At 38.2% G+C, this 27025-nt stretch overlaps 1 protein-coding gene across 14 annotated transcripts in view; it reads left to right on the top strand.

Moving 5' to 3' along the window:
• The window catches only part of RBM39 (RNA binding motif protein 39), a 30175-nt gene that overhangs the window by 412 nt on the left and 2738 nt on the right, over positions 1–27025 (top strand). The window contains exons 2-16 of one of the 14 annotated variants that reach the window (XM_033519080.1): positions 2825–2887; positions 3111–3183; positions 4749–4802; positions 7678–7869; positions 12681–12746; positions 12855–12908; positions 14277–14394; positions 14992–15144; positions 15711–15848; positions 17398–17463; positions 18476–18680; positions 18890–18967; positions 24574–24606; positions 25622–25697; positions 25847–25952. In XM_033519080.1, coding sequence (XP_033374971.1) covers positions 4774–4802; positions 7678–7869; positions 12681–12746; positions 12855–12908; positions 14277–14394; positions 14992–15144; positions 15711–15848; positions 17398–17463; positions 18476–18680; positions 18890–18967; positions 24574–24606; positions 25622–25697; positions 25847–25952 — 1314 coding nt within the window. In that variant the 5' untranslated portion in view covers positions 2825–2887; positions 3111–3183; positions 4749–4773. Of the gene's footprint in view, positions 1–2824; positions 2888–3110; positions 4803–7674; positions 7870–11405; positions 11791–12680; positions 12747–12854; positions 12909–14276; positions 14395–14991; positions 15145–15710; positions 15849–17397; positions 17464–18475; positions 18681–18889; positions 18968–20523; positions 20705–24573; positions 24607–25621; positions 25698–25846; positions 25953–27025 lie in introns of those variants that run through there. The other 13 variants (XM_033519081.1, XM_019008681.2, XM_015647408.3 and 10 more) reach the window with 13 other exon arrangements.

Genomic DNA, 27025 nt, shown 5'->3' with positions numbered 1-27025 from the left:
CCCTTCACGCGATGGCGCTGTGCAGAGCGACCGGGAGGGAGCGGCTGCGGGCCTGTTCGCACTGGGATATAGGGCGGAGGTGGCCCACGGGCGAGCGGGGAGTGAAGGCCTTTGGAAAGAGCAGGGTGGGAGGGCAGCCACGGCGGAGCAGGCAGCGCTGGGCGTCACTGTTTCTGGGAAACCGAATTCGCTCCGCTTGATCGTATCAGGAGCGTGTGGGAATTCTGGCTGGGGACCTGCCCGCAGACGTGTGGGTCCTGCTGAGAGGCGGCTCCCACTAAAGTTTCCTTTCCTGATGCTTTTCCTGGACACTACGTGCAAAACATGTCGAATTGTCATTCACTGGATTTCTAAACCAAATAATTTTGAAAACGGAACTCTTAAATTCCTTTTATGTAACATAGTACAGCACAAAGAGAGTGTTTTCTTTCAAAACAGTGACTAGCTCAGTTGCAGTAAATTTTCTGTCCCTTTACGTTTTCTGTAGCTCCACAATTTCAAGTGTAGTTAATTCCTTTTTTGTTCTGTTGTTGTTTTTTGCTTGCTTGTTTGGGTGGTTTTGATATTTTTCCCCCCTCTACAAACAAGTTAGTCATACGCAGCTTTTTGGATAAAGCTGAAAGGCTTTTAGGAGAAGTATTTGGAGTGTCGGTGTTTAATGAAAGATACTTGAAAATCTGTCAGAGACTTTCTAATAATTTAAAATTATTACGAGCTTTCATTTGTTTTTTTTTTGAAAAATACATTCAGCTTTATATCTAGCATCGTTATATGCATTACATGTGTGCATTGCAGGGCTGATGGCTGTGCTAGATGTAGAGGGAAGATACTCTATCGGAGTATTGGTATTGTCCCAGTGGAATTGTTTTGTAGTGAGTACAAAGGGTACAGATTGCTGTGGTGAGCCCAAAGGTCTAAGCAGCTCAGGAGATTGTCACTCATAGTGGCCAGCAGTAAATGCCACAAAAAGAATGAACAGTGCAGTCACACATTGACAGTTCTCTCTGTGTGCGCTTAGTTGTCAGCTTGTTGTGGTTCAGGGTCACGAGGCATGCTTTTGTTTAATGAAAACCTTTTTCTTTGAACTTTTATGTGGTTTTTGGTTGTTTTTTTTTAACACTGCATGTGCTTCTTTTTCTTTGTTATGATCCACAGTGCCCCGCAACAGTGAATTCAATGGCTAAATGCTTTGTGAATAAGGACCATTGTTTTGAATCCACTGGATGATAGTTCATTCATTCATTATTTGGGTGAATGCAGTAATAGTCATCCCCTCTGCACTTTTTTATGCCATTCAGGATTTGATGGTCTCAATTATGGCCACCCCTCTTCAGGATGAAGAATTCCTCCCCAAGTGTAGCTGGATATATTGGCTAAATTACACATCTGAAAATGTAGTTTTGGGTGGCAGTTGTCTCTGGTGGGAATTTTTTTGTAGAATTCTGGGTTTGCCTTTTTCATGGCCCTTAATCATACTGATGTACTATTTATACTACATACTGATAGAACAGCGGTGAATTAAATCAAGTGCATGTATGTTGATGGCTTGAAAAGCTGAATATAAATACTGTAGTAAAAGGTAAAATAAAGCCATTAAATGAAGAACAGTCATATCTGTAAGTGATAGCACTATAGCCCAACAGGTAATAATTCAAAAATGAGGTTAATGTGCCTCAGTTAAGTAATTGATTGTGAACTTCCAGTGCTATGATCCTGCTTGAGGATGGTGTTTTATTCTAGAATATATCCCTGAGCCAGGGTCAGATGTGCTGCAGCCCTGGTGAAGCATTCTCAGTTACATTACAAATGACCTATGTGAAGGATCTTGACATGCTGGAGCATTTTCATTATTCTGCCCAAGGTTTGGGACAGCACAGTTGCGCAACACTAGAACAACATGTAAACAAGGTGCAAGAACTAGTTTGTACAATTAAAAATCCATCTTATTATGCACATGCCAGTCTTCAGTGTTGAGCTGTCAGACTTGGATCTGGAGGACTGGCCATTCTTGAGCTTAAGAAAGAAAAAGACAAACTTCCACTAAGAGATTTGAGGAAGTTGGATATCTAAGTTTAATGCCAAGAATCTTGAGAGGTGCTTAATAGCATACCTGCATAGGGAGATTCCTCACATCAAGTGTCAAAGTGATTCAGAGTATAGCAAACATAAAATTATATTAAGGGGTTGAAATTGGAAAATAAGAGAAGCAGCTAAACCCCAAATGTCTGTAGTGTCAAGTGTTACCTGGTGTGGTGATCTTTTTGTTTTGAGACTTAAAATTCCAGACTGGATGCACTTTGTGTATGCTTCAGTAGCTCTCAGTGCTGGAATCATAGCTATTTTCCTGTGACCTGTGTTATGCACGAGGGCTGCATTTCTTAAAGCACTATGGTGTCTACAGGCTGAGATTGGTAAATCATGCTGGTAAAGGCTAGGAGCTGTGAACAAGTTTGCCTGATTGTTCATTGTCCTTTGGTGAAGTTCTAGCACTTCTCAAGATGGCCACTAGAGGTGTGTTTCTGTGTCATAAATATGCTGTGCTCTTTGTTTTGAAAGAAATTGGTGGAATACCTCTGGGGTTTCCTCTGGCTAATGGTGTTCAATCACATTTTGTTGTTTGCAGCTGTAACTACTTTGCACATATTCATTATCATCTCACTGGGCAAACCTTTATTCCAGTTTATATTGGAAATGTCTACCAAAGCACTGTTTTCTGAATATGAGCCAATGCAGTGATGACCTCTTAAACAAAAGCTTTTGGAATATAAAGTGCAAGGGTGTTTTCCAACTCCAATTCCAAGGTGGAATTTGCTTCTTCTTTCAGGTGTCCTGAAAAATGGCTGATGATATTGATATTGAAGCAATGCTTGAAGCTCCTTATAAGAAGGTGAGAAAAAATATGCCAGTGAGGTCCTGTTTACCTTAATTTAGCATTATTCATGAAACTACTGCTGAACTGTAAACTAACATCCCTGGAGCCCTCATGATTTATCTTATTGGACATACATTACATGTAACTTTCAAGTTAATATATACTGTTAATGTAATTATATTGTGCAGTAGTTTCACTTCAGCGTGATGAATAAATGCCCATCTATCTCTCTTTGTAGACTTGCCTAACGATATCTCACCTCTACTCCCATGAATTCACCTTTGATTCCAGTGTGAACTGTCAATCATAAGGTAGTAATTGAGTGACGTATCGCTGTACCGTGGTCCCCTAGGTTAAAAAAAAACCACCAAACACAATCAAAACAAAACAAAAGAAATCCACCCAAAAACCATCTAAACAAAACCAAAACAAAACCATAACAAACCCCAGAAACCAAAATCCTAAAACCTTTCCTCTAAAATTGTGAAGTCTAGTTTGGTATAGCAACAAGGTGAATGCAGTGGTTTGGGAAGACAGCAGGGTTCCAAGAATAACCTTTTCATCAGTCCCATGGCAAGTAAATATATGAACAATCTGCTCAGTGCGAGAAGAGTGGGACTTGCTTTTAATGCAGAAGGCTGCATGCGGTTAATCTTTCAACAGGGCAGATGAAAATCAATTGCTGAGTGAACGAATTTACAGAAATTCTTGGATCCCTGAATAGAATGTTCTTAGCAAGTAAAAGACAGTATCACAGTCTGCGGTGTCATTCTAAAATAAGCTCTTGTATTCTTCTGTCCTAGTTATTTAATTAGGAAATACCATTTTTTCTGTGAAATTTTTATCAATTAGCTTAGTGATGTCTTTCACTTAAACCAGCAGCAAATGAATACTGTCTTTTTTTGTTTTCCACCAGGTGGTGGTGAAGTGTTAACAGACTGCATGCTTTAGCACTGATTTTGAAAGAAATGTAAATAAGTTTAAGTTGCGTAGGAATTGTACTTTTGATGTAACCAATGTGATTAAACTGTAAAGCCAGTATATAAGTTATATAGCAGCTATTGTTAGTCTGTTCTGCAGTGTTTATTACAACCATGTCATGAATTTTGGATGAGCATTTGTAAGTTTTAAGTGGTATATTTAGTTTATGTAATATTTAGCAAGCAGTTATGTTTACATCTTGAAGAGAAATTTGTGAACTGTTGTGTTAAAATTCTTGTGTCCTGGCTTAACATGGATATTTTCCATGTAAACAGGTATGGAAATAGGGAATGTTTAGGCTGGACTGGTGGATTATTGATGGCTTTCTTGGGAGTCGACGTTACTAAAGCAGTGTGAATCCCTGTTTGCTTCAGGGCGAGATGTGTGACAGAGGTGACATCAAGCTCTTACAACCCTCCAACGAAAATGAGTGAAGATCTCGGGAATGGCATCGGTCACAGGAAATCCATAGTGGCTGGCTGCTAGTGTAGCCATGGGGCTTAGGCAGAGATATAGCCTTGGTACTAATCAGAGGGGCTTGCAAAAACCTCAGACTTACTATTAAATTTTATAGAAATAACATTTAGCCACTTGAGTGCTGAATTCTACAGGATAACTTGCTCTCTAAACCATGTAAGGAAGTATCTACAATTTAATACACACTTTTAAATGATGTAAGTCTTGTATTTTGTAATTGTATGACTTAAATTTAAGCAGCAAAGTGGTTAAACATGCCTATCTAAATTTTCTAAAGCTTTCCACATTAAACTGTAAGCAAGTAATTTAGTATTAAAATTTTTGTTTTTTATTTTCTTATTCCTATTCCCATTACCCTTTGACCACTTGAAATATTTCCACTTCGTCCTCACGATGTTCTTCTATCAACCCTGCTTAGGATGAGAACAAATTGAGCAGTGCCAATGGCCATGAAGAACGCAGCAAGAAGTAAGTGTTTTCTCAGTTCTCTACATTTGGGTAGAGACTGCTGATTTTTGTGAACTTGTGAATCCATGTCAGTAGTGTTTAAAGAAATAATTTGAAAAAAGTAGGTATTTGCAGTTGCAGCAATTTTGAAATTCTTTTTTGCTTACAAATGTAGTTAATAAGCTGTGCAACTAATGTAATCAAAATTGCAGAATTGTTCACGTAGCATCAGATAAAAATACAGATGTGGTATGTTCAGCATATTTTAATTATTTTTGTTACTTTAACTGTGCAATGGATTTTGCATTCTAAAAATTACTGTAGAATTGTGATACGGAGCAGTTGAAAGCAGCTAAAGACACAAGTGCTTTCTTGGAAAGGTTTAGGGTGTTGAATCGTCTTGTTCTATTCTCTGCATCCCTGCCTTTTGAAAACTTCCAAATTTTTAAGTTTTTTAAAAAAGAAGAGTACAAGCCCACTTTGTTCAGCAAACATAATTCCAGGGTGTTAAAACTTTCTGATATCCAAAAAAGTTTTTAAGTGTGTAAAATAAGTTCCTTACCTTGGAAGCATGATTTGGTGACGAGGTGACTAATGTAAAAAGAACAAAGTTGATAGTTAACTAAACAGTGACAAGTTAGTTGTGTATTACAGAAATGCACTGAAGTCAGCATGTATGCTGTTGTCACCTTCTGAAATCATACAGATGACATGCTGAAGGACTCCAAAGAAAATTTTTTCTCAGGTCTATTAATATTTGGGAGATTATAAATCCCAATCCAAGGTCTGACTTAGGGTCAGAATCAAATTATCTAAAATTGATTATAGCTTTTACTTGCGTTCTAAATAATACTGTGAAAGTAATTTTCATGCTAAGTACTGTGACCTCTAAAACCCCTTCAAAAGCAGCTGGTATCAATATTTCTAATCTCTGGAAGTTAATTTTGATACAGTTCTTTTCCCCCATAATTTTTAAAGAACTACTTTATGATGTGTAACAGTGTACTGTGTTGCTAAAGAAAAAGGTGTATGAAGGGTTTGCATTGCTTCTTGCTTAGCTTTAAAACTATCAAATTGTGTCCAAATGGTATTTTTTAATCTACTTCAGTTGGGCAGATACTGAAATATGATTCAAACTGTCAGGAAAATCCACAGTGAACATCAGCAACTTAAAAAAAAAAAATAACAATGTGCAGCTTTCAGTAATTGTCAAATCATACTTAAATGTCCATTTTATTAATTGGAAGAACTAAGGATCTGTGTTTTTACTAGATGTCTGTACTGTAGGTCCAGTTCAATAGGGATTTGAAGGCAGAGCATGGATCTGGACTGCTTGGACCTTGCTGCAAAGGAGGTTCCCTCTTTTGGATAGGGAATAGCTGCTGTCATTGGTGAAGAGTTACTGGTACTGGCCATTATAGTGAGCTCCAGGGAGCGTTTCTCAGAGCTGTTCTAATAGTGTCTGTTTTAGGGTTTTATCTTGGGGAGATGTTGTTAAATTACGGATCCTAGAGGAGAGGGACAGTGTGTGCCTAACCATCACAAGCTGCGCTACTGCAGGAAGTGTGGTTAAGTAATGCTGATGACACCACCCAGAAATAGAGAACTATCAGAAATTGTGAAGCTTCTGGATATCAGGTTTTGATGCAGCAGGTTCTCTGTCTGTACAAAAATATTAAAGAAACTAGTGGACTATGGCAGATAAGAAAAAAAAAAGAAATATTCTGGTGTTTAAAATGAAAATGCAAAATGTTTGTCTTCAGAGATAAATACTAAGATAGTAGTACAAGATAGATTGAATGGGTCTTCCTAGGTGGAGATTGGAAAGCAAAAGCTATTAGTAATTAGGCTCAGTTAGATGTGGCACAGGTGAGAGACTTTTTTACTTCAGAAATTGAAACTAACTAGAAGCCTTAGTTCATACATGGTAATAGAAAGCCACAGGGATGAACTTTTTGTGATCTACATGCCCTTTTAAATTTAAGAGTATGAGTGATCATGTTGAGAAAATATGATATATGCCATCAGAAGACCCAAAAGGAGGAAGAGGAAAAAGTCAATGAAAAGGGTATTTCGAATTTAAAAAGTTTAGCAGCAAACTTGATTATTTTGCTGTCTTAAGTAATGGCTTGAACATCTGTTTAGCATGTCTTATGTATATATACAGATGTATTTTAGAAACTGGGAGGCTGTAAGCCTCTCTGAGGCTGAGATGGAGGAAAAAAATTGTGATCCAAATGCAGTAATGGAACAGTTGCTCACTATTTTTCCCATATGTGGTATAATTGGCATTCAGGTTTTAGAAGATTCAATTTTCTAAGTAAATTGATAAAGTTACAAAAATCTGCAGTTTGCTCCAACCCTGTAACAGCAACAGACAGAAAAAAACAAGTGGCTTATGAGTGGCAGTAGCAAGTAGGAAGCAAAAGTCTTAAGCAGTATGTAAAGACTATTGGCAGGGAGTATTAAGAGGAAATAACCTTCCTTTCCCCTAGACTTACCTGTTCCTTTCTATTTTTGTTGCCTTTTGGTTTACTTTGCTGTATAATTTATTCTTATAATCATGAAGCTGTGTTTAAAGCATGTTTGAAGGCCACATAAGTACTGCAACTGCTATGTACTAGGTCTGACACAAGAAGTGGGTTTTTAGTCCTTTTACTCTTCTGAAAGCATTCTCAAGCAATTAAAAAACGTAAAATAAAAATGGGCTGTTGCAGACTTCATGTGGCTCATGATAGAAGATTGCTGACACACTTAGCCACCAATTTAACAAAAGTATAAATACCAACAGGTAGAAACTTTTCCTGTCAGTGTATGTGGCATCAGAGGAATAGAAATGGGGGGATAATAACACTGAACTGCATGTGTGTAACTGAAGTTTCTCTTTTCTTTGTTAGGAGAAAAAAAAGCAAGAGCCGAAGTCGAAGTCATGACAGAAAGAGGAGTAGAAGTAAGGAACGCAAACGGAGCCGAGATCGGGAACGGAAAAAGAGCAGAAGCCGGGAAAGGAAACGGAGCAGAAGCAAAGAACGCAGACGCAGCCGGTCTAGGAGTAGAGATCGCAGATTCAGAGGCCGCTATAGAAGTCCCTAGTAGGTTATTTGTTCAGAGTTGGATTTGTGCTGCTTCAGTGTTACAGTGTGGGAAGGTTAAAGTTTAACGCTCTGCTTTCTAAATTGGTCAATAATTATATAAAAGAAGGTGAGAGGTTAAGTTTGAAGAATGTTAATAAATATAGAGAGAAAAAGAGGAGGACAGTTACATTCCTCTTCTAGTTTTCATTCTTAGCCAGACACAGAGATGGCAAAACAAATGAAAGAATGTGTACAGATGACTGGAAAACAAAGTTTATCAGAAAATCGATATAACAACCAAATTCTCTCCATGTCCCAACCATCTTAAGTACATGAACTTGATGGTTTAACTGTCAGAAAATTAATAGTAGTCTGTTAATAGGGTTATAGGCTCATATCCCCTCCTTTTGTTTATTTTTGTATTACTAAAGATTTTTACTGTCTTGCTGTTCTTGAACATTATCTCTGTAAGTGGATATTCACACACACATATTCCATATTTATGCATCCAGAGTGGGTCGTGTCTTAGCAATGCCCATGTATTGCGTATTTGCCCTGCTTTTTTCTTAGACTTGTTTAGAGGCTGACAAGAATTCTTGTGTTTCTCTCAGATATTTAGCTTGGTGGAACTTCAGCAATACATAGTTCCAGGCATTTGTAAATCAATTCTCAAAAGGTTTTTTCATCAGTTATTTCTGAAGGTTTATACTGTGGCTTTCCCTTTTGCTTCCCATTGCCTCATTCTGCAGAAACACAGTGAGAACTGGGCTGTATGCTTGACTGTCATTGATTACCTGAGGCTGCTCTTTGTCTCTGCTGTTGTCTGGGTCTCATCTCAACCATTGTTAAGTCTTGGAATGCAGGATCGTGTAAAAAGGAGGCATTTGAAAAGGATGTGGGTTTTTTTTAACCATGACACGTAATGCCATCCATGATAGAGAAGTCTCTTGAGATGTTTGAGCAGACAGTGTTTACCTTCTGATAAATTGTAGGCTTGTGCAATTTTGTGCACATGAATTTTTTTCTTGGGGCGTTTTGTACTCTTGGACTACAAACAAAAATTCCTAAGGTCTCAGGATCTCACTTTGTGCTAAGTCACCTGGATGTTTGCATATTCGTAATGAAAATCTACTGCAGATCCTGGGTCCTCTAAGGTGCAGTGGTATCCTGTGCATCATCAGTCCTGTGTGTGTGGGGATCATAATATATCAGCCCTGCTTTTCTTTTGTCTTGACTATCAGAGCCTCTGTACACTGCTCTGGACTTCAGCTCTAAACATTTCAGGAGTGCAGAGTTGTTTTCCTACAACTCTTTGGCACCTGTAAGATGACAGAAACTGTTTGGGTTATGTCAGTGCCGCTCTTGTTGTTCAAGGTACAGAGGACCTTGATCAAAATCTTCAGCCTTCTGTATATGGAGCCTGATGGTCTCCTTTCCCTCCAGTACAGTGTTGTGTGGAGAGGATGTCCTTTGTCTCATTTTGAATTTTCAAGTTGCTGTGTTCTTCCAGCTGTGTTGGAGGGTTCTGTTCTTTGTTTTGGTTTTTTTTGTTGTTGTCACTGGGTGAGAAGGCTTCTCACCTGGAGAAATTAGGGAGTTCCAGTGTTCTGGTCTTCCAAAATGATTTCTGCAAGTAGAGGTTGAAAGTATTGGTATTACTGCAATAATGTCCGTTTTAATGCATTGAGAGTTATGCCAGAAAGGTAAGTAGTTGCAAGGGGTCCTTTTTGTTCTTGTGGCACTGACTGCAAGAGTACTCTTTCTGGCTGGAGAATTTATTTCTGAAATTTCTCCTTGTGGGGCTGTTGGCAGTGGTTCTGGCTTGGTGTAACTGCTGGGTTGTACCTGACTTCAATATCGAAATCAAATTGCTTTATGGCTTCTATTTTGTCTTATCTTCTACTTTTCCTCCTCCTTGTAATCGTTCTCATGGTTTTATAAAGGCTCATTTTCAAGCTGATACCTGTAAACTAAGATGGTTTTGCTGCTGGGAGCCATTAGGAGGCATCTCAGCAATCCCCCCTCCTTTGTGCATGTATTTCTCAGCAATGGTGAGAAAAAAGTTTAGTATAGGTAATTCTGAAGGAAAAGGAGAAGAGTGCTACAGAGAACCTGAAAACTTTTGAGTTTCTCACTTTAGGCTTGAAATTGTGGTTAAATGCTTTAATTTTTTTAAATTAGGTGACTGGTTTGCATTGCTTAGTTTTCAGGGTTTTTTTCCTCATGTTATTTTCATATAAGTTGTCCCTTAAATGTTACGTAGCTGTATCTCTAAGTCACTTAGGATAAAGAATTTAACTGAATAGCCTTGCTTAGACGTCTGTTGGGCAAATCCCAGCTGCTGCTAACGTACAGTAGGAGTTACTTAGACCATCCTGTTTCTGTTCTGAAACCCAGAATTTAGACTAAGCTGTTAGGAAAACAGGTTTATTGCAGTGATGACTGAAAGTTCCTTGTGATTCTCCTGGACTTCATTAGCCAAAGTTTGTCTTGTCCGACACTGTTTTGTTGGAGTCTTGAATATGAATGAGCAAGTAAAAGCTGATAATTTGCTGCCTGTCTTCTGACCTGACCGTTGTTGGGCCACATGGCATCACAGGTTTTGTGAAAGTGAGTACTTGGTTTACAAAGAAGGTGACTCCTAGGCAGAAATTAATGGCTTATGACATGGTGCTTCTGTGCAGGTTAACAGGAACTGGGCAACAATTGTAGAGACAGTAGAAGCAAAGGAGAAACTTGAGATCTACAGCTTTACAAGCAAGTATCCTTAGAAAAACACAGTGAGAACACTGTAAAAAAGGGATTTTGAGAAGGTAACTTGGGCTCTCACCTTGCCCTAGGCAGTGTTCTGCTTGGTCTGTTCCAGTCATCTGGGGTTTCTTAATGGAGAACTCCATTAGAGTTCTGTAAATAAGATAGTACTAGTCAAGAGTGAGAATGGAGATTTTTGGAGTTGTGGTGGGTTGTGGGTTTTCCCTGCCCTTTTTTCCTCTTCCCTTTTCCCCCTCCTTTGTGCATGTATTTGAAAACTTACTTCTCAGATGTTCTTGTTTTGGTTTTGTTATTCATTAGGTTTAGACAAATACTTAAAATATTTCTTTAACCATTTCCCTGAAAACTCATTGTCTTAATTATTTATAATTGTTTAGTTGGTCTGCATGTTGGTATTCTGGAGTCAGTGTAATTGGTTTGTCTGGTTGCATTTAAATTGAAATGGAGAGCACCATGTTTTATATCAGATGTGAAGGTGCAAGTTTATCCCATGTCTGGTAAGAAGGTAGCCTCTGGAATTAGTACCAGTATTTCCAGCTGCAGCTTTTGGCAGTTGTGCCATAGTTACTAAGGACCCTGAATGGACACTCCCAGCAATAATTTGTCTGGACTTGAGCAGGAAATGGACTAATTTATCCTAGGTCAAAAAAAATCTGGTTTTGATTAATAGTGATCTCATCTCAGCATGTGCCTGTGTTTTATGTCTTTTCTCTTAATAAGTAGTTATTTTCTCTTAATAAGTAGTTTCTAAATGGTCTTTTTTCTTTATTTTTTTTTTCCAGTGTTGTACAGGGCCATATTTCCCTTGCTTTAACCTGGCCAGCACGGTTTTGGATCTTGGCCCACTACTTCCACCTGTGTCATGAGATGTTTAAAAAATGGGCATCCTCCTCTTTGTGGTGGATGCTGAGTTTAACTATAAGCATTACTGCTCCAATGAGGAGCAAGAAGACGTTTTTCAGACAAATTGTGTGGCCAAATGGATTTAGTGAAAGACTACTTAATGTCTTCAGCCTGCCGTGTCTTTCAGGGTGTTTCACATCAATTTGTAGCCACAGCAGAAAGAATCAATTGTGTACAGATGGAAAGCCAAAGCCCAGTGCACGGCATTCAGTCTGTGCAGCAGTGCCTCTGCGCTTGGTGGAGATACAGGAAGAATGTTAACAGGTGTTGTTCTTTGCCTTTTGAACAACTCTACCAGGAGATCAAAATTCAGGGAGAACATGATAGGACGAATCTTACTGCTCCTGTATAGTCTGTTTCTGGGCGCCCCATTAACTAACAGGACTGTCCTTAACATGAAAGCAAAGGGCAGATTACAATTTGTTCTAACAGACTCTGTGATGCCTGGAGAATTAAATTAGATTCAGTCAAGAGATAGGATTCCGTTTGTGGTTACGTGTCTGTATACAGCTAACTGATATGGGTTCCCTGCTTCTGTGATTTGATGGCCATTAGGAATTTTAAGGAAGCTTCATTTACGTATTTGCAGCACTTGAGTGATGGGAGCCAAGACAGCATTAGTGAACCTGTCTGCTCTGCATGGAGCCACTTTGGTTTGCTCTTGCACCTTAAATTTCATGGAACTTCTGATTTTAAAATGTTACACTCGAGCAAGTAATCTTGCCAGCATCACTTGGCATACAGGTCTGAGGCCGAGTTCCAGGCCATGAATATTATGCTTTGCAGTCATCAGTATGCAGAACTTGCATGTGGACAAAAAAACAGGTGAAAATGGTTATAACGGTAACTGTAGCTCAGAATAGTTTGCGCATACAAATGTGCCATGACTGACTCGCTCATGAGGAGTCCTGCCTATTCTGGGACTTTAAGTGATGTAGATGAAAGTGAGGAGATCATATTCTGTGCCTTATGGTCTGAAGTGCCACATATATTGATAACCAATAGATACTCTTATGCATGCTGTGGGTGCTGCTAATGAAAATGCTGAAAAGTTCAGAGGCAAGGGTGGGGTGAGCACTTGCAGCCTAGTATGAGTACAGACAGGAAATCTTGAATTCAAGTACTCAGGTGTCTTGTCTTTTCTTCTGCCATAGTTCTGGTCCAAAATTCAACAGTGCCATCAGAGGGAAGATTGGTCTGCCTCACAGCATCAAATTAAGGTTTTTGACTTTTCTCTGTTTTTTACTGCATGATTAATAGGTATTGTTTAGAACCAGGGGTGGTATATTGGAAGGTTTTCTTGTAATCTTGTTGATCTTTCTTTTTAGCAGACGTCGCTCCAGAAGCAAAAGTCCTTTCAGAAAAGACAAAAGCCCTGTTAGGTATGACTCTTTACATGTGTTTGGGTTTGTTTTTGTCCAGTTGGAGTTGGAAAAATGATAGTGAAGTTGCTCTCCAGCTTATAAGTGATACTGGAATTCATTCAGAAAGCCAGTGAGAGAAGAGCATTGATAATACGTTGCTTTCTCCCCATGTCATAAAAGGTTGTAAATAATTTCAGTTGGCAAAACAAGTCTTGATTTGTTTGTTTTTTATGCTTCTGTATTCTCAATCTTTTCCCCATTGTGATTTAAATAAGCTTTTGTGCTAAATTGTACTTAATAATCTAGGATATGGAATGGGAAAATACAAATGCTTCTTTTTGCCATTCAGTATTTATTTGTGTTATTTGTTGAGAGGCTATACGCCTCTGCAATCCATGAGCTGCTTATCCATTCTTAGTCTTCTCATTTAAGGGAATAGGATTTAGATATCTGCTAATGAGGTTATTCTTTTGCATTAATGCCATTAAATTTAACCAAATTAATTTTGTTTTTCATGGACTGGAAAAATCTTATGGAGAATTTGGTTTGAATTTCTATTGTGTTTTCTTAGTGATTAATATCTATGTGATTATTTTAATAAAAATACATATTACATGGCTGGAAACTCAATCCAGGATCCACCATGCTACTTCCTGTGTAACTCATACTTGAGTACAAGTCAGATTTGTTTAGATTTGAAGCTTTAATACATTAAAGTATTAAAAAATGTGGTGCATCTAATTTCAGCTAATAATTCAGTATTGAAATAAAATTATTCTAGTTCTTAATGTGTCAAAAATGGGAGTAATTCACTATTCATACTTCTTTATGGGTTAACTAGTAGAAACTATGAAATGAGGACTGTGAGTTCTCATTACATGGATGTCAGTCTTGTTTTATATGGTGACTGTAGTGACTCCAAAGTGACTGGGTAAATGCAAGATGTGAGTTGGCAAAGCCTAGCTCACATTACTTGTCCAAGAATTTGGACATCCGGTCTGTGCTAGTTCACTCTGTTTGCCTTTGTGTTCTTGTCCTTCCATCCTTTTAAGGGAAAGGACATGCAAGCTCCATAGTGGTACCTGGTACCAGTTCTGGACAGTACCTAAATGGTACCTCTCTTTAGTTTATGCTTCTGCACATGAAATAGAATTTTCCAGTCATATTTGATGCTCACAGTTGAAATAGGATGTTCAGTCATGTTATAAGTTACCATGTTAGTATTTGATATTTCCTTTGGTTCTTAACTCTGCCTGTTTTTTAATACAGCAGGCATATTTTTTCTCATCAGACTGTGAAGTACTGATTGTTTACTGTTTCATGTGTGGTCCAGAGATGAGTTATTTTATTTCAGCTGATTTTTTAACTGAACTTTACTCTTTCCAGAGAACCTATTGATAATCTTACCCCTGAAGAGAGGGATGCTCGAACAGTGTTCTGTATGCAGTTGGCTGCAAGAATTCGACCAAGAGACCTGGAAGAATTTTTCTCTACAGTAGGGAAGGTAATTGATAGTGAAGTTTAAATAATTCTGAATTCTGCCTCAAACTGTCCTAGTACAACTTGAGCCCAGGTTTGGTATTTTTTCAGAATTGTAGGCATGTGGCTCTCTGGAGCTTCCTATAACTGTGCAAAGGGGGATTAATGATAAAGTAATTATTAAAAGCTTTGAATATGAAAATGTAGCTTCTCATTGTAGTTTTTTGATCGTGTGATGTGAGGTAAAACATGTTGATGCAATTCTGACTCAGGTAACATGATTTTTCGTATTTTCTTCTTTTTTCAGATGGGTCTGTCAGTTATAGTGTAATTTGAAAATTCACATAACTAAGTTGGAAAAACGTCATTTGCTTTATCAGCTGTAAGGTTCTGGTATAAAGCATTAGAGTGCTTCAAGTTCTGTCACACCAAAAACAGAGCAGCAGCTTCAATGCTGGCTTGCCTCTGGGATATGTTTGTTACAAAAGGTGTATGCTGCTGTAGAATTAAAGCTGTTGGCTTGGCAGATGTACTCAGTATTAGTACATGTCTGAGAAGTAGGCTGCATTAGGTTTTTTCCTTTTTCTCTAAAAGTATTTGCATCTCTGTTCTTGCCTTTCAGGTTCGTGATGTGCGAATGATTTCAGATAGAAATTCCAGACGTTCAAAGGGAATTGCATATGTTGAATTTGTTGATGTTAGTTCAGTGCCCCTGGCAATAGGACTGACTGGACAGAGAGTCCTGGGTGTACCTATCATAGTACAGGCATCACAGGTAAGGAGTTGTAAACCTCCTTTTTTTCCATGCAGTTATGCCTCTTGTATCTTGATGAGAAACTTAGTGTTTGAAAATTTGGTTACCCCTGAATATTGGGAAAACCTTAACATAAGGATGATTATTTAAGCTAGTGATAGTGGACTTTTGTTTCCCATAGATAATAGGCAAATTAAAGTGATTCAAAGTTGTGTAGAAGCAGTAGGAAAACACAGATCATAAGCAGGTAATAGTAAAGAAATTGTTAATGGTGTTACAGAAGTGAAGGCTATATTGTGTATGCTTTCCAGATAATTTGCTAGGTAGAAGCCAGAATTCTGCATGAAGTTGTTCAGTTTGAAGGCTTTTTTGGAATCTCTTGTCTACACTTTGGTCATGGTCTTGGGTTTTGTAGCTCTTAAGTTCAAGTCTGAACTTCATAGAATAGTCTGAATAGACTGCAGATCATGCAATAGCTTCTGTATGTTTGGTAAATCTTCTAGTTTACGTCTGATAAGCATTTACTTCTTATGTTAGGGGATTTTATTATTTTCTTATCAAAGGTGAGTTTTTATTTTTTTCTTTAGGCAGAGAAAAACAGAGCAGCAGCAATGGCAAATAATCTACAGAAGGGCAGTGCTGGTCCTATGAGGCTCTATGTGGGATCATTACACTTCAACATAACTGAAGATATGCTTCGAGGAATCTTCGAGCCATTTGGCAGGGTAAACTTCAATATTTGGCATGTTATATTAGAACAGTTTATTTGAAAAACCTAGCTTAGTTGTAGGGCACTGGCAGCTTCTGGAAATGATACAGCTTTCGTACTCATGAAACACTTGTGGCTTTCTTGTACTGCTGTGCCTGTGCATCCATAGGCATTAGGTATGTGTGTAGTGTTGGAGACCAGATGAGAACTTGGATTTGTGGTGGTGTCCAGTGAATTTGACTGGCAGGTCTTAGAAAGTTCAGAATTCAATGAATACCTGAAAGTAAGGAATGGTGGGGTGAAAAGCCCCAAAACCAGACAAATTCTATATGTTGTATCCTGCTCTGGCAACTTGTAGTATCTTTCCCTTCCAGGATTGTGAATGAGAGCCCCATTTCATGGGTTAAAAATGCAAAACACGGAACTGGGGCTGAGGTCTCTGAGAATAGTACTATCTATCATCTGGCGACTTTACTGCAGCTTCAGCTGATGTTAAGACCATGTAGTGTGTCCTTTACAGCTCTGACTTGGGCCCATTCTTAGTCCTGAGCATTGGGCAGCAGGATGCAGCATGGTAATAAGTTTATGTAGAGAGAATTATGGAAGTGAGCAGATAAAACCTGAAGTTTCCTGTGGAGTTACATTATGTTAGCCCTACTGTTCTGGGGTATATATCATTTAGATAGGGGAAAAGTTAAATATTCAATATGCTTCTTAATGGGTAAAAGGAAGTCTGTTGACGTTTGAGGGTTTTGCCTACTGTCTTTGGATATGAGCTCTGCCTCATACATGTAGTAGTAATGCTTTATTTTAGTCATTAATGTTTTTAATAAATTTATTAATGTTTTATTCAGACTCAGTATGCATATCCCCATAAATCTCTTGTGCAAAACCCCGGAAAATTGCTACAGTTTGAATTATAATCCACATGGCTGCTCTTCTGGTGGTTTGGGGTTTTCTTTTTCCATCAAGATCTGGTAGTAGGATTAAGGTAGTTCAGGAAGCTTGTATGGAGACCTGTGAAGATCATTCCTTCTTATTCTCCATTCTATATACTCCAGTCCTTCCCAGTGCTACTTTATGGCTAATGGATAACTCAGCAATGTGTTTTAGATTCAGTAACTGTAAACTTCTAGGAGTTCCCATGTACAAATAGTTATTAAAATATACAGCTTTTTCTTAAAAAGCCTCATCAGTTATGCATACTGCTTTTCCTAGCTTGTAAAACAATTTCTCAGCATATGAGGTGCCGTGATCAGTGTGTTTAAGTTACAATCTGGTCATGTCTGCATGCTCATTCTGCTAGAATTCTGCATCAGGACCAAGCCTCTACCTTTAGATGAGTTTAAAACCCTTACATTTACTGCTTCACTATCCAAGTACCTATTTAGCCATGTGTGTATTAATTTTGAAGTGAGGAAGGAATGAGAAGTTAATTTTAAAAAATAAGTTATAGTTTCACATTCATATGTGTATTTGAAAGGGCTATTTTCATGTTGTGGTTCTGATATTTTGGGGTTTGTTCCAAAATGTGTGATAATAAATAGCTTTGTTCTTATCTTCAGATTGAAAGTATTCAGCTCATGATGGACAGTGAAACTGGACGCTCAAAAGGATATGGATTCATTACGGTATGACTAGAATTGCCAGGCTTCTTTGACAATTTCTGAGTGTAACCTTCCCATGTATGGAGAATATCTCTATATATGAACCTTCCTGTGTATATTTGTGTGGTTATATAATAGCAATCTAAACATAATAAAGTAAACATAATCTAAATTTGTTACGCATGCATGGGAGCTACTAAATTGCTATTTGATATAACTATATGTCTAATTTTAGAAGTGTCATGTTGCAGGATGCAGCACTGGCTTTTTTCTCTGTTTCTGACCATTCTCTGGGTATTGTGAATATGTTTAAATGGGAATAGTTTCCTCTGTAGTCAGTGCCTGCAAATGCAGATACTATCTTCTGCAGGCAAAGACACTAGTAAAGACTGGTGTTTTTTATAGCTGAAAAATAATTGAATTTGAGCTCTTTAGGGGAAATAAAATTTTAGAGGCTGAAACTTTCAGTTGAAAACATCTTTCCTCTTTACCCTCAGGTACACAGTTTTGTGAACTTGAGTTTCTTGACTGACCTGGCAATTTGTCATGGGGGAAAAAGTCTCGGCTGGGACCTCTGGCACATGGACACAAATGAAACCAAACTTACTATATAGTTCATACTTGATGGTTTTAACACTGTTAAAATGCTTGTATGTTTATTTTGATGTTTCACAGCATAAAGCAGAACATAATGTTAGGAATAACCAGTAAATACCATGACAGTTGTAAGGTTGCAAAGGAATTGAGTGTCACTCTTTTAACAGAACCACAGCCAAGACTTCTGTTAATTGCAGTATCTAGATGATACAATTTCAACAATATATTTAAATATGTAGTACCTAAGTATGAAAAAGTAAATACCAAAATATGTGTGTGTTTGGTTTAAATGAAGAATACCAAGCATGTTTACATTAGCTTGTTGCTGTTATATTAAAGAGTTTCTCCTATTTGCGTAATTGTGGATATTACGTACAGCAAAGGCATTGCTGAATCCTGTAAGCAAGTATTTTTGAATTTATGTCTTTCCAATCTACAGTTCTCAGACTCCGAGTGTGCCAAAAAGGCCCTGGAACAACTCAATGGATTTGAGCTGGCTGGGAGGCCAATGAAGGTCGGACATGTAACTGAGCGTACTGATGCTTCCAGTGCTAGCTCATTTTTGGACAGTGATGAGTTGGAACGGACTGGAATTGACTTGGGAACAACTGGTCGCCTTCAGCTGATGGCAAGACTTGCAGAAGGTGTGTGATGTTGGATAACAAGTATGTGAAGAAGTTTTCAGAATTTGAATTAAAACACTCCACGGAACTGTTAGGATAAATGTATGAAACTTTGAAATGGGTGGTACTTTTTTATTTTTTGGTAACAGGAAGATTTCTGATACTTCTGTTACTGCGTCCCTAACTGACTGGAAGGGCTTGCTCCAAGGTCTGTCTGTGTTCTGTTTTAGGTACTGGTTTGCAGATTCCTCCAGCTGCACAGCAGGCTCTGCAGATGAGCGGATCTTTGGCTTTTGGAGCTGTGACAGGTAAGAAATGATGACATAGATATATATATATATATATGTACACTTTATAAATTTGAGACAGGAGGTACTTAACTCTGTTGTTTGGTCTTTTAAAATGAGAACACAGGTATTGCAGCATGTTTTACAAACTGTAGAACACTGCAAATCCATAAGCAAATAACTAGTGACAGTATATCACAATTTGGATGGGTGTGATCCACTTTGCATTTTTTTTCCAAATCTTCTGTTTTTCATCCCAAACCTTTATCTCTTCACTATTCTCCGTGCTAGTGGGGATTTATGTGTTTTACTGCAGTGTAAGTGTTGACTGTTAAAAATGGCAGGCTCAGAATTGGAAGAGGATTGACCCCTTTAGAAAAAACAGAGCTGTACAAGGGGCAGGAAGGTTATTAGGACTTTATGGAGGACACATCACAAAGATGGCAGCAGTGTTTTTGCAGCGTATGTCCTTGTGAGGAAAGACATTTTTTGTCAGGGAATACATGTGTTGGTTGGATTTGGCTATAGTTGTGTGTTCTGCAGGTGAGTATGCTGGAATGAGGCTGAGGGATGCGATTCCTCCTACTTAGTTCATAGCTGGCCTTAAAAAGAAACTGTTCATGGGGTCTTCAGAGAGTAACCTCCCTGAGGGTTACTTTTTTTTTTTTTTGCTACTTTTGATTAATATTTTGATTAATACTCTGAAAAAAGGATATGAGTCTGTCATAGCAGTAGAAAACAGCTGAATGTCACAAATAACCAGAGGCTGGAATGTGTGGGAAGTATCAGGAAAGTAGAAAAGAAGAGGTGGCATTGTTATTTGCCTTCTAACAGAGCTTGTGATGGAAATAATTCAGATTTAATACGATAGGCTGATTCATGTTACTGAAGTTCAGGTGCAGTCTTAAAAAGAGCATACATAGGAAGCTGTAGACAGTTGCCAAAAGAATATAATAGAGCTGTTCTGCAGATGTGCACTTGGAAGGAAAAGGAACTGGCCAATGACAGAAAAATGTCAATTGTCTGCTTGAGAAGGATGAAGAATGTACAGGCAAGGAAAAGGTGTATCTAGTCCAGAAAGAGAAGGGAGTGGTAACCACCACTGAAGTTAGATCAACATTATTGCAGGTTATAAAGTGGTGTGGCAGTCTTGTATAGTAGGCAATTAGGAATAAGAATAGGGTTTTAAAAAAACACCAGTCCTTTTCCTCCCCTGCGTTTGAAACAAACAAGATCAAAAAAGTCCAGGCTTGTGAAATCAAGAACATGGGCAAAAATGTCAGACACAGCTGAATGATTCAGGTAGTATGGAATCAGCATGAGAAAACATGGCTGCAAGAAATAAATTATGAGGCTGAATACAGGTGTTAGAGGACGATGCAAGTTTAGCAACTGTAGAAATAAGGGTGGTAGGGGTAGCATTGTTCATTCCATTTGTATTGTACAAAAGGAATAATGCAGACATGTGCAACTTAAGTAACTTTGGAAAAAGATAAAGCTTTTTACTGACGTAGAGTCATGAGCTATCCCCAAAATGAGATTTGGTTATGGATTAAAGATCTCTTTACTCTTGTTAGAGAAAATTACTACCAGGAATTATGTCATTGTGGGAGACTTTAACTTCCCCGATACAGATTGGAGAAGAATTGCTAGTAATAATGGTGGGGCCCAGATATTCCTGGATGTGATATCCGACAAATTTCTTCATCAAACACTCACTGACTCATGAAGAGGGGATGCTATTTTAAACTCAATTTGGTAAGTAATGAAGATGTTATGGATGAGAATAGAAATTACCATTGACTTGAGGGATCATGAGTTGCTCGCATTTAAATGGAAGGATACACAATCAGGTCTAACTGATGGTTGAAGAAACAAGGTAATTAAGTCATCTGGTCTGAGCAACTTGGGTGTTTGATCAGGCAGGATGTGAAAAGTTTGTTCTGTTTCACATTGCTAATGCTGTGTTGGATCTGTATTCTACAGAAAGAAGAAAAAGTCCTGTTAGTGTGGGCTCCACGGTAAACCTGGGTGATGAGCTACCTCAAAAGAAATAAGGAATGACCACACAGCCTATGAATAATAGGAAAAATGACTGATAATAAAACAATATTTTTAGTTTGGGAAACAGATAAAAATATGATCTGACTGTTGGCAGACAATTATCAATTGAGTTAGACATTGTAAAAACTATGAAAAGAATAGATGAAGGTTTATCAACTCTTGAAGAAAAATAGAAAAAAGAAAGGAAGTGGGACTCAGATGAATGAAAAATTACTTCCAAGATGTTTCTATGTTTTTTGTTGTGTCAATTTGTAGTGATCATAAGGTTTGGAATTTGAGGAGGGTAAGCTAAGGATATGTAGTTGAAAAATAAAAAAAAAAAAATTACTGCCGAGGTATAAACAAAGCTAAAAGTAAAAGGCTAATGTAAACAATTCGGAGGAGTAAAAGTGTCATGAAATGAGTGATGGAATACATGTGTTAAACATGAGGTCTTATTTCTGGTACTGTCAATAAATGTTCTAAGTCCATGATACAGTATATAGCTGAAACATGTGACTCTAAATTATGTACACTTGAAGGAAGAAGAATGTGGTGTGGCCAGATTCTGGTCCCTTTACTGACTAGACTGCTCCTTCAGAAGTCATACTAAAGAAGGGTACACTGGAGAATATTACTCAAGTGTAGCATAGTGTCAGAAACTGCATTTAAAGACCAGCTGTCTCTGATAAAACTGCCTTTCCTTGGCAGAGGAGGAGCAGCTTAGCTTCTTGATGATCTTTAGACTCCTGTCATTTGGAAGTTATTAAACTGGAGAAGTGAGTAATATAGGAAGTACAAGGTGTATCAAGAAGCTGGCTCAGAGGAAGAAGAATTTTTTTTTACAGGTGAAAGCTGGGAAAGTTGGAGGCTGTTACTAAAGCCAAAGTTCATATACTGGGCTGGTTTTGTGTAATATTTATATGAATGAAAATGGTCAGCAGTAGGAAGGAGGTGAATAAATGCATAGGTGCTGTCGACAAGAAATTTTTGGGGTGTTGTATATTGTTCACCTCTTCAGGATTAAATCAAATTCCAGTCACATAGTCTGGGAGTTTAGCAGTGGAAGAATGGCCAGGGAGGAGAAAAATGACTAAATACTTCAGTTATCAGTGCCAGAATATGACCTGGCAGCATGATGCATTGTTATAATACCAGCTGTGTTCCTAGAGGCAAGCACACCTGAGCTTCTGATGTGTAATATATAGATCCACAAACAACTTCTAGTAATCCATGTTCAAGAGGGAGTCAATCAAACTAAAGTAGGGAAGGTAAAGAATTAGTTTTAGGGGACACCTCAGGCTATTATTCCTATGGAGAAAATTCCAACAGGACAAAGAATTTTAAGCTGAACAGTTAATAGCTATGTACTCCCTCCCTGTTCTCTTTCTGAACATAGGAAATTTAAATAATCAGCTTATAGAACATTCTTCTAATGCTTTGTGGGACAAAGCATTCCTTACTTGTGGAAGGAGCTGTCTGTTTATGGAAAAAATTGAGATGGTGTGCTGAAAAAGAGGCAGGGAGATAGGTATTAACATCCTGGACCTCCATTTAGTCTCTGTTCTGAGTAATAACTTGGGACACTGGGTTATACTTGGCAGACTTCGGCCTATTTAAAGTCATCTGGATTTCGAAATAAACAACTTTTTATTTTAAGACACAAAATCCTTTCAAAGATACATTTTTATTTCTGCTTTCTCTGTATATTAAATAAGTACTCCCATCATGCTAAACTTTCTGTTCTTATAGTTATAGGTATATAATGAAAAAGTTACTTCGATCTGAATTTGACAGATGTTTTAGTTTTTGTATAATATTTAAAACTGTTTGTAGGGAAACATGAGTTTACCTGAATGATTCACAGTACCTGAAATTCACAGTAAAGAGTGACAATGAATTTCTTAATTCTGAGTGATTTTGGAAGGGAGAGGAAAGGACCATTCTTCAGTAATGGCCAACAAGATAATCCAGTTAGTTGATACAGGATCTGGAGAACAGCAGGTTATGTTCCAAAGGTGGTTAATAGTTAACCTATGAAGCTGTTGCACAAGATAGTGGTAGCAAATTTTGCTGTGTTTAGAACAGATCTTACTTGGCCCTGGACAGATTTTGCATTGATGATATGTGCAGGTTTACTAAATTAGGTGTTGGAATTCTGGAGCGTTTGGCTGTAGGAGCCCCAGGCTGACCCACATCGACAAGTTCAGCTGAACATGATGGATTGGAATTACAGCAGAAAAAGTGTCTGTCCTCATTTAAATTGAAAGAGTCCAGATATTTGTGGATTTCTTTGAAATGCCTTTGTTTCCAAAAGAGTCTGAGTATTAATTAACTAGGTAATTAGTTACAGATTTGGGCAAAACCATGCAGTTTCTGCAGAGAATACAGGCTAAGGCAGCCTTCGCTATTGTGGTATTTCCCATTCTATGGAGGTGAGGACTTGCTGTGTTCAGATCTGAATGGAAACATGCCAAACATAGCCAGCTCTTTTTACAGCTCAGCCTTCAGAGCTTCCAGCTCTTGCTTTTCAGTATGGTTCTTGGTACACGTTCTTTGCAAGGCACTTGGAAAGGCACGTGAGAAAAATCTAGAGAAAAAACGTTTATTCCTGTCAGTGTTGTAGAGGAGGTTTTATTAGAAAGGGAAAAAGTATGTTGATACCGGTGCCTTCAGGTATTTCCAGGTAAGCTTGGAAGCTTACTTGGTGCTTACCACTTTGCTGTTCTCTAAATGAGTTAATTAAGGCAATGGTTTGCTTCAATGAGTGAATTAAGGTGATGGTGTGCTTCAATCTTCTCACACCTAGTGTCTGTTAAATGGAACTGTGGTAGAAGTGGCTTATGCTTACAGTTCTTGAATTCTGAAGTTTTCTGTTAGTTCAAAGATGTCAAGTACTGAAGTCACGTACTTGGAAACAGCTAGAAAGTCTGCATTTATTTGCTCTCATCACTTTGAATTGGGACAAGTGTATGTTATTAAACAGGTAAAAAATGATATTGTTGAACAAGTACATAATGTTTTCTAGGCAAATTACTTGTTCTGAACACTTGAAAGTGTTTTGAATTTGAAAAATACCTAAGTTACTTGTACAATTATGCTACCCATATGAAAGGCTAGCAGATGGAGTATTGCCATATTTTACTTAAATTGAAGTTTGATAACAACTTTAAGAATGTCAGGTTTGGATAGCTGTGTGCTTAACTGCTTTTAGGTAGTAAATATGTCAGACCTCTAATGCATATCAGAATTGCTGTAATGATTTTCTTGTGGAGTAAAACATGTATTGTAAAGAGCTTAATCACAGCAAAAGCAAGTTGAGAGTGATACATTGAATTAAAGGACATGGTCGTATCTATCCTTCTAAGGTATTGTTTCTCTTTAAAGTGCTTTGTGGTCATGGAATCTGTCAAGTACAGAATATTCCAGTAGAGAAGCTGAAATTAGTGAAACTACTCACAACTAGAGCAGTGATACTGGAATAAGTTCTTAAGCACAGAAATAAAAGCTGAACAACTTGGCTGGCAGGTGATGATATGGTGATGCTAAAAAGTGTACTAATTAACTTCTCTATTTTTCTTTAGATTTGCAAACAAGACTGTCTCAGCAGAATGAAGGTAAACTAGCATTTGATATGACTTGTAATTTGTAGGTTTTATTTCAGTTGTCTGTAGGGGAGATGCTTCTGGTACAGGGTTCAGCTGTACCTGAGAAATTGTGTCCTGTTAGTTGTTTGTGGGGAATCATGCTGTGATTGATTTTTTGACTGAAAATTCTTTATAGCATTTTCACCAGTGTTGGTAACATTCCTCAGACATGTGCTAGTCCAAGAAAATCTGTGGGCTGGTATTTGTTGTTGGGTAGGAGTGTTCTCCCTTCCTTAAAGAGGGGTCATTTGAGAATCAGGAGTTTGGGTTTACTGTCTCTGAGTTGCTCATTATGTGACTGCACAACCTTTAATGTCTGAAGTATATGGGGAAGAGGGCTGTTACTGCAATTACACTGACAGAAGCCTGAAGCCTGTGGAAGGGCAGCCTGTGGGACAGTGTTTAATACAATGCACTGGGATGATGAGAAGCAATAGATGACAAGTAGTAATTTCACAGTTACAGGGAAAGCAATTTCAGTTGTCAAATGTTTCCTACAGTATGTGTTATCAAGGGATGAAAGTGTAGGTACACTTTTGAAGCATAATTCAACATGCTTAAAACAGGTTTTAAGAATTCCCCAAGGTGTCTGTCCTTTGCTGTGCAGTCAGCTGGGGTGGTGCTGTCCTGAGCTGCTGCTGGACTTCTATGAGGAGCAGGACATTAAAGGTGCTGCTGACATACAACTCAGGCAGACATTTTAGATGCAAATGAAGATGTGTGCCTTTTAATGTTTAAGTGGAAAATCTGCCAAAATCAATGTACACTATTATATTTTCACTTATCTTCAACTGTGACTCATAATGTGCTGGTTTTTGTATTGATCAGTTTAAATGTATCTATCATCAGTAGTGTCTGGTTCTGAGTTTTGCTTTCCTGCCTTTAATTTTTGTTTAGTCAGAGCTGTTTCTATTATGCTGAATAAATTAGAACCATGCATAGTGGGTTCTTAGATATGCTAATGGTTTTTTTTCCATTACAACAGTTCTGGCTGCAGCTGCTTCTGTACAACCACTTGCAACACAGTGCTTCCAGCTTTCCAACATGTTTAATCCTCAAACGTAAGTGATTTATCATTGTCTGATTGGCATTTGTCAATGGCTTTAACATGTAAGAAGGAAATCAGAATATTGCAGGAGTGTATTTAATGGGTTTTGGGGGTAGATTTTGTCTGAGTGATAGCTCTCCTGTTTTTCCTTCCCCTGTACAGTGAAGAAGAAGCTGGCTGGGACACAGAAATTAAAGATGATGTGATTGAGGAATGTAACAAACATGGAGGAGTTATCCACATCTATGTTGACAAAAATTCAGCTCAGGTATGCTTGGTTCTGGGGGGAACACACTGAGCAGATGTTCTGAGTTCTGTTGCTCCCTTTTGTCTAGGGGGAGCATTACAAATATGGGGCTTTTCCTAAATGGTACCTAAATTTCTTAGTTTGTGCACAATGTAGGTGGTTCCCTCCCGTTGTGAATCATTGTGTGTAACTTTGGATGCGTGTACAAGCAGCTTTCTGGTGCTTTGTTTACCCAGCTGAAGTTCCTGTAGAAGAGCAGTGACCAGTTCAGGCATTTGGCATTTCCCTTAAGCTGTGCTTTTCCCAGAAGTCATGGACTTCACTTTCCTCTTTTTAGAGCATAGGCTTCAGCAGAAAGGGCCCTTGGTCCAACAGAATCATGGTGTACATGTAAATGTGTGCCTCATCCCATGCTTAGAAATAGTTGTGGTCACTCATGACATTAAAGACTTGCAGTGGGCAGTCTGAGGGCCTGGAGTTAGAACAGGGAAAAGACTGCTGCTGCTGACTCAATTCCAGATATGTGTCTGCATTTTAAACAGGTGAATATATTTTAATTCTGACTTCCCCTTGTTTACATACTCCCCAGACCAGTTATCGCTTCTCTGTATTTTGGGTCTTAGAATGGATAAACTCTGGAAGGTCTGTAAACAGATAAACTATCTTGAACCATTTTCTAAAAGAATTCACAGCCCAAACAAAAGTTCAGTTTTTAGATGGTTTCACAGTTGGGTTAATTTCTATCCATCAGACCCCAAAAGTATCTTCTTGTGCAGCGGTACAAGACTGAAATCCATGTTCCTGTTGGTATGCTTAGGTGGGATTGCTCTGCTGCAGTGATCCACTTCGTACTCACCAACCATTGCTGTCTTTTAGGTGACCCAATGTCACCTAAAACCCATTCTTGTGGGTTACAGAGAGGTTAGATAAGGGGCTGCAGTATAGCATATCAAACGTGCTGCCTTACCTGGCATCTTAGAGTCTTCAAGATCACAGCTGTGATCTTGGACCGTTGGACTGATGAGAGTCAGAAACCTTGCCCACAATGTGTTTGTTACTTAGAGAAAACGAAGTGTTCTTTGACACGAAAAAAA

The sequence above is a fragment of the Parus major genome, chromosome 20, assembly GCF_001522545.3.
Source record: "Parus major isolate Abel chromosome 20, Parus_major1.1, whole genome shotgun sequence".
Lineage (NCBI taxonomy): Eukaryota > Metazoa > Chordata > Aves > Passeriformes > Paridae > Parus > Parus major.
The sequence above is the reverse complement of the archived record's forward strand: the minus strand, read 5'-3'. Positions and strand labels throughout refer to the sequence as shown.